The sequence below is a fragment of the Sceloporus undulatus genome, chromosome 3, assembly GCF_019175285.1.
Source record: "Sceloporus undulatus isolate JIND9_A2432 ecotype Alabama chromosome 3, SceUnd_v1.1, whole genome shotgun sequence".
Lineage (NCBI taxonomy): Eukaryota > Metazoa > Chordata > Lepidosauria > Squamata > Phrynosomatidae > Sceloporus > Sceloporus undulatus.
The window spans coordinates 36,094,491-36,105,629 of record NC_056524.1 but is presented as its reverse complement, the minus strand read 5'-3'; the positions used below and the strand labels follow the sequence as shown (position 1 = coordinate 36,105,629).

Genomic DNA, 11,139 nt, shown 5'->3' with positions numbered 1-11,139 from the left:
GAAATCGGGGTGTTAACAAGGCAGTTTCCCGGGACAGTCACACAATCGTGGCAAAGATTTTCTCACGGACATCATGATTAGAGAGAATTTATCCTGGGATGAACCAGGAATGCTTTAGCAACAAATCATCCATAGGGAAATCCCGTGAATGATTTGTTTCTGGAGCATTCCTATTTCTTTCTGAAATAGGTCCTCTCTAAGTGTGATGTGTGGGAAAATCTTTGCTGTGTTTGCGTGACTGTCCTGGGAAAATGCCTTTTTAAACCCCTGATTTCCCCCCTCACAATAAAGTCCATAGCATTAGTGTGTAGAAGTTGTCTGAAGTATGGTTTCCTCTAAAAGAAATGTAAGTGACACAACACCTGACTGCCCTCATGCATAACCTATACTTGAGTCACTCTTATTACACAATATTGAGAAACAGAATGGTTTCTCATTAGCAAGAGGGTCAAATGACTGCATTTTATCACCCTATCTGTTTAATTTATATATAGAATATGTCATTCTTAAAGCAGTATTAGATTAAGCAGAAGCAGGCATGAAACTGGGAGAAGGAACATTAACAATTAAAGATATGTAGATGACACCATATTACATGAAATGACTAATGAAAGTTAAGGCAGAATTTGCAAAAATAGGGTTACAGTTCTATATTAAGAAGACTAAAATAATTACCACAGATGATCACAGACAATTTACCTAACTTTAAAGTGGGTAATGAAGACACAGAAATAGTTAAAGATTTTCTGTATTGTAGCTCAATTATTAATCAACATGGAAACTGTAGTCAAGAAATCAGAAGAAGACAAGGGTGGGTTACAAACCACGACTCCCTCACGGAGCAAAAAAGGAGCTCCAAAATGGAGCTCCTTCTCGCGGCGCGGCTATGACGCCACGAAGCGCCGCTGGCACACTCGCAGCGTCATAGCCGCCATGACACGTGTGGAAGCACGGTGTCTACTACGTAAAAATGGTGGCGGCCATCTGGAACGGCCGCTGTCATTTTTTATACACAGAGCACGTATTAGGGTTAGGGAGGTGCAGAAGCACTGCACCTCCCTAGCCCTAGTATGCGCTCTGCGCGTACTTTAATGGCGGTGTGTAACCCGCCAAAGACTTGGAATGGCAGCTATCAAGGAACTAGATCCTCAACTATCAATATGTATTGTTAACTACTTAAATCATCCAAATACTTACATCAAGTAGTGTTAAAAATCTAAATCAGAATCATTCAGACCAAAATATTTCCAGTTTCCATGTATGGGTATGAAAATTGGAAAGAGAAGAAAGCCGACAGATTAAAAAAAAACACCAATTCAATTGAAATGTGGTGCTGGAGAAGAGTTCAACAGATACCATAGGATGCTAAAATGACAAACAGAGGCTCTCATATATTAGGCATATCATGAAATGTCATGACTCATTAGAAAAGATATTAATGCTCAGTAAAACGGAAGGCAGTAAGAAAAGAAGGAAATAATCATTAGGTGGATTGATTAACTAAGGCAGGTTATAAACCGCCACTTTGTGGTGATCTGCCACCGCCGCTGTTTGCTCCGTAAGGGAGCCGCTGCAGCCAAACCGTGCAGCTCCTTTACGGAGCAAAAAAGAAGCTCCAAAATGGAGTTTCTTTAAGCGGCGCCTCTATGACGTCACGAGGTGCCAGGGGTGGACTCGCGACATCATAGACGCCATGACACGTGCGGACGCACAGCGTCCGATACGTAAATATGGCGGCCACTGTGTGGAACAGCCGCCACCATATTGTACGTACAGAATACGTACTAGGGTTAGGGGGTGCAGAAGCACCGCCCCTTCCTAATCCTAGTACGTATTCATTATGTACTAAATGGCAGTCTGTAACCCGCCCACATGAAGCAACAAATCTGAGTTTGCAAGACTGGAGGAGGGCAGTTGATGACCAGAAAACTATGTTGGTCATCCATTCATGTGCTCACCATAAGTCATATTCAACCTGATAGCAAATAACATCAGTGAAGTAATGCCAGAACACATTTTGCTTTTGTTATGGCTGCTTTCATTACTCTTATGCTAGCTCTGAGACCATATTATAGTCTTACTATCTTTATATCAGTTGTCTTTGTTCTTATTTTTCATCTTTATTCCAGCATATTATTGAGTGACACTATCCTGTGATTTCACATATTTGAACTTGTGCTATTTACATGTTCAGCACCGTGAGACATCAACTTAAAATGTTGCTGTTCTGTAGTTAGTTTTATTTAAAGTCATGTGGCTGGATTAATAGAATACCTACTCTTTTGCTTCTTGATTGTTTCCATTTCTTTCTGTAAAAGCATCTGTGTTATAAACTTCTCTGTTTTGCATTTTTGAATAGCAGAACTACAGTGTTAAGTTCAGCAGTGGCCTTGGTATGCCCTCAAGCTTTTTCATTCTTTGCTTCAGCTTAATTGCCACTTCACACAATCTTTTGACTCTGCCTTCCAACAGTCTTCTAAAGTTGAACTTCTTTGATTGCCCTGATGTCAGACATATGAACAGACTTGTCAGAAGTGAGGTCAGGCAGAAATCATGTAGGACCTGCAAGAGGAATGGTTCTAGAACAAGCACTAGTGTTGAATGGGGAGCTGAAGCAGTCTTCATATTTAAGCCCTGGTCAATAACAAATTATAGGATGAATCAAAGTCACGGAAGAACAGTAGTCTGCTAAACCATGGGGGAGGGTTGAAAAGTATGATAACAAATCTAGAAGAGGAGAGGATGGAAGTTCAAAGTGAGTCAAGTTTAGACAGAAAGAGATCTGAGAGTATCATTGCTTAGATACAGAGGAAACCAATTATTAGAAGTATTCCCCAGTCCATCATTCACTGGTAATCATAGGAAACCATGCTGTCTTATTAGCAGGCCAGGCTACTTGTCCTTCATTGCAGCAGTTCTCTAGGGACTCAGAATTGAGTTTATTTCTAGCTGCTCCCTGATTACTTTAAGTGGAGAGACCATGAATTGAACCTGGGATCTTTTTAATGCCAGGTACAGTATGTGTTCTACCAGTGAGCAGCTCTGTCCCATTAAAATCCTTCTTCCATGAAAAAGCCTCCCTCTTCTTCTGATTTGAATGTAAGGAAAACAGTATAAAAAGAGAAAGGAAAGGTGAAGGAAAAACAGAAATGTGGCAATACCTTTAAGACTAACTGGTTTTATTTTCACATGAGCTTTCATGGATATAAACCCACTTTTTAGATGCAGTACAGGGTGATAATAAATTCTCAAGTATAAGGCATATTTATATAATTGTGGTAGTGGGATGGGATGTAGTAGGCTCCAGCCTATTCCATTCCATTCCATCCAATTCCCACAATTTTGTAAATATAGTTTATACCTGAGCATTTATTATCACCTTGTATTGTATCTGAAGAAGTGGGTTTATATCCATGAAAGCTCACTTGAAAATAAAACCAGTTAGTCTTAAGTGTGCTGCCACATTTCTTTTTCCTTCTCCCCTCCCCTTTTCTCTCTCTCTTTATTCTGCAAGAGACTAATATGGCTACTTCTAATATGATTACTAGGGGAACCAGTGTGGCTCTTTCAGGTTTTTGTGATGTGAAGGGAAAGGGTATAATGACAGTTACACTATAGAGGAGCACTGCCTCTATTATTGTCATTTCAATCCAGTTTATAAGAATTTTTAAAGAAATATACTAAACCTTCCTTTCTTTTTTGTATGCTGTTAAATAAATTAGAGCTGAAGTTCACAATGAAGTTCATTTTTATATTGGCAGGGAAAGGCCTTTTTGGTGACCATAAAAGAAACCTTTTATGTAAGTTAGCGAATTGTGTAATTAACAGAGGGACACATAACGTATTCTCTAAACTCTCTAACCCAAAACAAGCTTATATACAAAAAGGTGTGAATCAAAGATATGTTGAAATTCCAACTATATACAAACTATAATACCAATTGATTGATGACAGTGATTGATATTTGTTGTATCAGTGTACAGATCGCTTCTCATTCCAGTATTAAAATATATAGAAAAACCACATAGCAGGAAAGATAGATATATTTTTAAATAAACTTTCTTGCAGTCTTGTCACCAAAAAATTCTCAAACTAATACAGAAACAGGATGGAACAAATCTGTTCTGCAGAATGTTCAGTGTTATACAAATAGAAACAGATTTATCCATTCCTGCCATGTAATATAGGTTAATGCCAGATATTTGAGTTCTATTGTTGTGTGTCCCAGCACCTCATGAAGTTATATTGGTGGCACACATAACAGGGCCTTCTCTGTAGTGGCACCACTATTGTGCCACTCCCTAACCAAGGAGGTTACACTGGCTCCACCTTTTTTAAGCTTCCAGGGGCAGCCAAAACTGTTCTCCTTGGCAGTCAATGTTTAAACTGCTGTTTTAACTAATTCAAAGCAGTCAACTGTCTGCCCTTCAAATATAGACTATCCCATCCCTCTTTGTCTTGTATTATATTTGTTCTTATTTACTCTCGTTCCTTGATTATAATTGATTGAAATTTTTTAATTGGGTTGGGGGGTTGGCAGGGAATCTGTTTTAATGGTAACTGATATTTTACTCTATTGTATTGAATGGTTTTTAAGATGTTGTAACCTGCCTTGATTACTTGGGAAAGTGCGGGCTATCAATAAATCTTCATCATCTTCTTCTTCTTCTTCTTCTTCTTCTTCTTATTCTTATTCTAGGGTATTTTTAGACTGCTTTTATTAGTTTTTTAAAAACTACACAAGTGTTACACATGGGCTCTCATGCAGGATGTGTTGCTGCTAACACACGTCCTGAGTTACGGTGTCACATATGGATAAAATAGAAACGAGGAGACTAGCAGATACTGCTATTGAATATAAAACAGTGGACTCTTGGTATCTGTGGGGTTTGGCTCCAGGACACTCCCCCTCCTATGGATACCAAAATCCATGGATGCTCAAGTTAAATACAAATCCCATTAAATCAAATGGCATAGTAAAATTGTGTCCTTTATCTGAAATGTAAAAATAAAAGTTTGCTGCTTGGAATTTATATATTTAAAAAAATATTTTCAAGCCATGGATAGTTGAATGCATGGATAAAGAATCTGTGAATATGGAGGTCCACCTGTGAACTTACAAACTCCTACCAACAATGAGAACATAATGAAAACAGAATAAATTATTTTGATGAGGACTGGTACAATGAGTACCATGAGAATGGAGTACATCTACAGATCAATATCCTAAGCTCAGCTTCCCCCCTCCAGAAAAAATCCCCTCTGCTTTCTTCTATACAGAGCATAGAAGATGGTTTTTAAGGAAAGACTTATCAAAACAGAGAAGATTCATGGCCTTTTTGACCTGGTTATTACATACTTTCTCAAAATGCCTCTCAAGAACGGTAAATGGGTTACTGGTACAGAGAATTCCTATGTGAAGTCGAAGACTTCCATGGCCAGCATCCATAGTTTTTTTTTTGTTTGTTTTGTTTTTTCGGGGGCTATGTGGCCATGTTCTAGAAGAGTTTATTCCTGATGTTTCACCAGCATCTGTGGCTGGCATCTTCAGAGAATGCTGACCTGGAAGAGAGAAGACGGCTGCCCGAATCCCTCGGGCTGGCCGTGTTGCTGCCGGGGGCCAGGCGCTGTTCTGGGCCTTGGCGTGCCCCAGCATGCCTTGCTGGGGCGCGCTGGCTCCTGATTAGCGGCCGGTGGGGAAAGGGGAGAGACTTCCGCCTCACATGCGGTCGCTCTGGGAGATGGAGGCCCTCTTTATGGTCGCCCCAGTCCTCCAGGGCAGCCATTGGCTGGCTGCTCCTGGGGGCGGGGCAACTCCCCTCTCAGCCCCCACCGGCAGAAGCGGCCTATAAATAGGCCACGCCCTTCAGGGAGGCGAGCACAGGGGACTTCTCCCTCCTCCCTGTTCCAGGCCGAGGGTCTTCGGCCTTGGTAGGAGCCAGGTGGGTGGGCTTCCTGCCCCCCCAGTGGCTTGAGCAGAGGGTCTTGGCCACCATTTTCATGGCGGGGGCTCTCTGGGCTATGTAGGCCCAACATGTAAGCTTTGGGGACAGCCTTCCCTTCCAGTTTTGTGAACTCCCCCCTCCCTCATTGCTGCTTCCTCCTCCATTTTGCTGTCTTGCCCTGTGGGGAGGCTTTTCTGGAGCTCTACTTTGCCTTCCATCTGTTTTTCCCAGGAGGGTGGAAATTATCACTAGTCACACTCTCTCAGCCTATTTTACCCAAATTTGTTTTTTATTTTCATGTTGAAAGACAATTAGCCAGCTCATTTCCATGGCTGCCTAGTGGTCACACTCTCTCAGCCTCCCAAAATATTATGAGTTTTGGCACACTGATTGACAGTTGCTAACTGCGGTTGCCTGCTGCACCATGCCTAACAAAACAGTGCATCCTTAGGCATCCTCTGCATCAGCATTTGGTGGCCAAGCTGGACGTTCGGGGGGACCACATCTGGTGCCTGCCCTAGAATCTACCTCCACTGCCTCTCCTGGAAACTCTCCCCTCTGAAGTTCCATGGATGTTGCAGCATCCAGATCTTCACATGCCCGGTCATCATCAGCGGTGCCTCTGTTATCTGAATCAGCAATTGCAGAATTGTCTCAATCCATTGCCGAGTTGATTGCAAAAGCCACATCACCCAGCCACCTGCATTCTCAGGTACTTGCTTCACCTCCAACAAATGCCAGTTCTTCTTCAGCTCCAACATCCAACCAACCAACTCCATCGGCTCATGACATGAATCAAGCAGCAGTGCAGCCTTCGTTAGTCTTGTCGTCCTCCAGCGACTCATCGTCGTCCTCTGGTTCAGATGATGATGCAATCGTCAGCACAAGAGTGACTAACAGACGGAGGTGATGCAAAAAGGAGCGCAAGGCAAAGAAAAGACGTCAACGGGATCGTTCTTCCCAGCTTGTTCAACATGCTCAAGATGCTGGCAGCGCGACCTTACCTACTGGCAGGGATCGGTTTTGGGTCAAACATGCCATGGCCCCAGGCTTGCCACGTTGGGCTATCAAGCGACGCACCTGGCAACCCGGTCTTCAGGGGGTTTGGGTCGATCAGTGAGTGGAAGGATTGCCAGTTTGTGCACCTGGCGAGCGTCCTCTTGGCTCTCATCTCTCTCATAAGACTAGAAAGCTTATTCTGAGGGGTTGCTTTGTAGATGTTTTCGGTTTGGTTCCACCTTCAGGTGATGATGCTTTAGCGGTCACCTCCTCCAAAGGGAGTAAGAAAGGTCCCCTTGCTCCTCCGGTCAACTGTAATTTTGATAATTGGCTGGAAGGTTTCACCATTTTCAGGGCTATCATTGCTATGGCCTTCCCTGAGCGGGCTTGGCAGCTTGACAGCCATTCGCTCCATGTCCTAAGGGCCAGAGAATGCGTCGGCGATTCGGCAGGCATCGCTTATGATACTGCGTTTCGTCAGCATGCATCCCAAAACTCCAAGGAGCATTGGGGTCAACTCCACTCTGAAATTTGGCTCTTGGAAGTCGGCACCCAGGCTGTGCCTCGAGCCCCTTCCCCTAGCTCTTCTGAACATTTGGGCCTTGTCTGCCGGGATTTCAATGTCGGAAAGTGTTCCCGCAACCAGTGCAGGTTTGAACACATCTGTTCGTCTTGGAGGGGGTCCCATGCTAGATTGTCTTGCCCTCTTGTCCCTTCTCTTTCTCTTACCTCCGGGGTCGGACGCTCTGCCCTTCTTCCCAATGTGGGAGCTGGTCGTGCTTCCAACTAGCTGTTGCCTGGGAGCCTTTGGTAGGCTCAGCCTTTTGGACATCGCCATATAAATTTTATTGTCAAGTTTCTGCTGTTAGATTCCAGTTTGAGGATAACCACCTCCGGTTCTCCTTGTCCCAGGTCCGCTGCCTTCTTCGGTAGTCGTGCCTCTTGTCCCCCCACCCTTGTTGGGCAGTTTGGGCGGATCTTGCTGTTCATGTGTGCGATTTGATTAAGGCTGCGTTTGCTGTTTTTCAAGCACAATATTTTGATACGTTGGCATTTCTATGTCTCGGACTATCTCCTGTAAATTGCAGATTTACTGGCCTGCCGGTCAGGCAGCGTTTTCTTGTGCATATGTCTGCTGCATTGCATGCGTGGGTAGGGTTGGCGGTAGGCGTTCCTGAGGAATGGCCTTTTGTGGCGGCAGCAGAGGTTTTGGATCTGGTAGGCATGGTCTATAAGGTTGCATAGCACTGTATCGGGAGTCCCTATGGGACATGGGAGCGATGAGGGAATGCGTTGTGGCCATTGCGGGGGCCATAACGTCACACCGCTTCCCGGTGACTAGGGGCTTGATTTAAAATGCAATCAGCTGGTTGCATGGTTACGAGAGGGCGTTAGATTAGCCCCTAGCTCATCCCGATGCCTTGTGATATATGACATGCCATTATCTTACAATGGCGGGTTGTACAATGATCCAGACCTCTTGCTTTGGGCCAACCCCACCTTTGCTTGCTGGTTTGCGTAAATAAAGTTGTGGCCTTTCCTCCACATGTGGCTACTGTTATTTTTGTGGCGCGGCCCTCACAGGCTGTGTGTGTGTGTGTGTGTATGCACGCACACACACACATATATATACTGTGTGATCCTGGATAAGGAGTGATTCCCATGTTAATCTGTGTATAGTTCTGTTGTTGATGGCCAGGACTCAGGGTAGAAGGATATGCAAAAGAAAATTAGTGCCTGCTAATTGGTGATCGTTGTCTGCTGGGAAAGCCCCTGACCCTGAGTGGTTTCTTATTTGCATTTGTTGAGTCCTGGTTTTGGTGTTCTTCAGGACTGGTAGCCAAATGTTATTTATTTTAAGGGTTTCTTCTTTCCTGTTGAAGTTGTCCAAGTGTTTGTGGATTTCAATGGCTTCCCTGTGCATTCTGACCTGATAGTTGTTGGCATGGTCCAAAATTTCAGTGTTTTCAAACAGCATTTTGTGTGCAGGATGGTTTATAACGGGGGTAGGCAACCTTTTTGAGCCGGGGGCCGGGTTGCTGTCCCTCAGACAACTGGGGGGCCGAAGCCAAAAAATAAATAATTAAATAATTTTTTAAAAAAATAATTAAATAAATAAACTGGGACAAATGTAGGACAAAATTTTCAAATGGAGGACACGCAAAAAATTGCTGATTTTTTTAAAAAATGTTAATATAAATGCATGTTTCAGAGGCTTCTATAGACAATTGCCCCCCTTGCCCCCCTTGCCTGCCGCTTGCCCCCCCTTGCCCGCCTCCTCCTGATAGGCCAAAGGCTCCACGCCCCTCACGCGAGAGGCCAAAGGCTCCGGCGGCAATCAGCGGCAGGACCATCCTGGGGCCGGTCCCAAGGCCTTGCCGGGCCGCATCCGGCCCGTGGGCCGCAGGTTGCCTACCCCTGGTTTATAATGTGTTCTGCTACTGCCAATTTTTCTGGCTGACCCAGTCTGCAGTGTCTCTCATGTTCCTTGATTCATGTTTGGACACTACATTTGGTGGTCCCTATGTAGACTTATCCGCAGCTGCATGGTGTTAAGGAAAAAGCAACATGGGACATACAGTAAGAGAAATAAAACTTGTATGTGAGAGTCAGAATGACTCAGCAGAAGCCAATAGAGAACCACACAGGTGTGAATGGTAAAGCAATTAACAGGTCCTGAGTGCCAAGGACAAGAAATGCATAGTGGATAATTGGACACACCTGACAATTGTTAAGTGGTCAAGGCTGAGATGATGAAATAATTAATTGTGGGATGAACAAGGAGAACCAATGGGAATAATGTACACGCCTACTGGGTGGAAACAGACCAGAGTAGGTGGTGCCATGCTTTGGTTATAATAATGACTATGGATCCCAGTGCATTGTAGTTGTGAGTAGTTGGATTGGAGAGTGAGGAGTTGAGTATTGTTTGGAGCTTTGTATATAGTAGAATAAAGTAGATCTTTCATATAAGACTACTGAGTTGTCTGGTGTCTTGGGAGAAGCTACAAGAACCAGCAGGACCCTGGTGAAGAAGGGTGAAGACTTCTGTGGAAGCAAGAGTGAGAAGGCTTGGAGAGTTTGTCGGGGTCTTCAGCCTGATCTCTGCAACTCTTGCAAAGATATAACAACTGGCCAAAACTGGTCAGCGTGGTGCACAACCAGGTGGTGAGTTCCAGGCCAGGTGAAGAGCCACAACTCCCATCATCCCTGACACATGGTATACGGTAAACTCCTGTGGCTGTAAGAGGGTCTGTCCTGTCCTTCGCTGAGTGCAGCAGTTGCTGTATTTTCTTGGTCGGTTTGTAAACCATTTGGAGGTTGTGCTTCTTCACCATTTTGCCTAATCTGTCTGTGATTCCTTTGATGTATGGTAGAAATACCTTCCCTTTGAGTGTTTGCTTGTCTTCATTCCTCTGGGTTTTCCTTGGTCTGGCAGCCCTTCTGATGTCTGAGCTGGAATAACCATTTGCCTGTAGAGCCTGGTCTAGGTGTTTCAATTCATCTTCCAAGAAATGGGGTTCACAGATACGTTTTGCCCAATCTACCAGTGTTTTGATTGTGCTTCTTTTTTGTCCTGGATGATGGTTGGAGTTCTTGTGTGGGTTATCTGTCTGTATGCATAGATTTTCTATATATTATGTGACCCAAACTAGGACATCCAAAAATGGCAGTGTTCCTTCCTTTTCTTTTTCCATAGTGAATTGGATGTTGGGATGGATGTTGTTCAGATGGTTCAGAAATACAGCCAAGTCTTCTTCTCCATGGCTCCAGATGGTGAAAGTGTCATTCACGTATCGGAACCAAGTTGTGGGCTTTTTCGGTGCTGTTTCCAGGGCTTGTTTTTCAAAGCGTTCCATATAAAAGTTTGCTATCACAGGGCTTAGAGGGCTTCCTGAGTCCCGGCCATCAACAACAGAACAATACACAGATTAACATGGGAATCACTCCTCCTTATCCAGTATCACATAGTATATATATACCCACTCTCTTCCAAGTCAGCATTCTCTGAAGATGCCAGCCACAGATGCTGGTAAAACGTTAGGGGTAAACTCTTCTAGAACATGGCCACATAGCCCGAAAAACCCACAAAAAACTACGCAGAATTCCTGTTTCTAGATGCAGAGATTTTAAAATTGGTTTTAGATGAGTAACTTTTTTACCTGGCTCTAGAAATGTCTGGGTATCCTCATAA

The 11,139-nt window shown here is 44.0% G+C and overlaps 1 protein-coding gene across 1 annotated transcript in view; it reads left to right on the top strand.

The window, feature by feature from the left end:
* Positions 1-11,139, top strand: part of DCLK1 (doublecortin like kinase 1) — a 340,507-nt gene that overhangs the window by 229,010 nt on the left and 100,358 nt on the right. Inside the window, exon 8 of the mRNA XM_042457105.1 lies at positions 6,527-6,822. Within this exon, the coding sequence (XP_042313039.1) occupies positions 6,527-6,822 (296 nt within the window). The remainder of the gene's footprint in view (positions 1-6,526; positions 6,823-11,139) is intronic.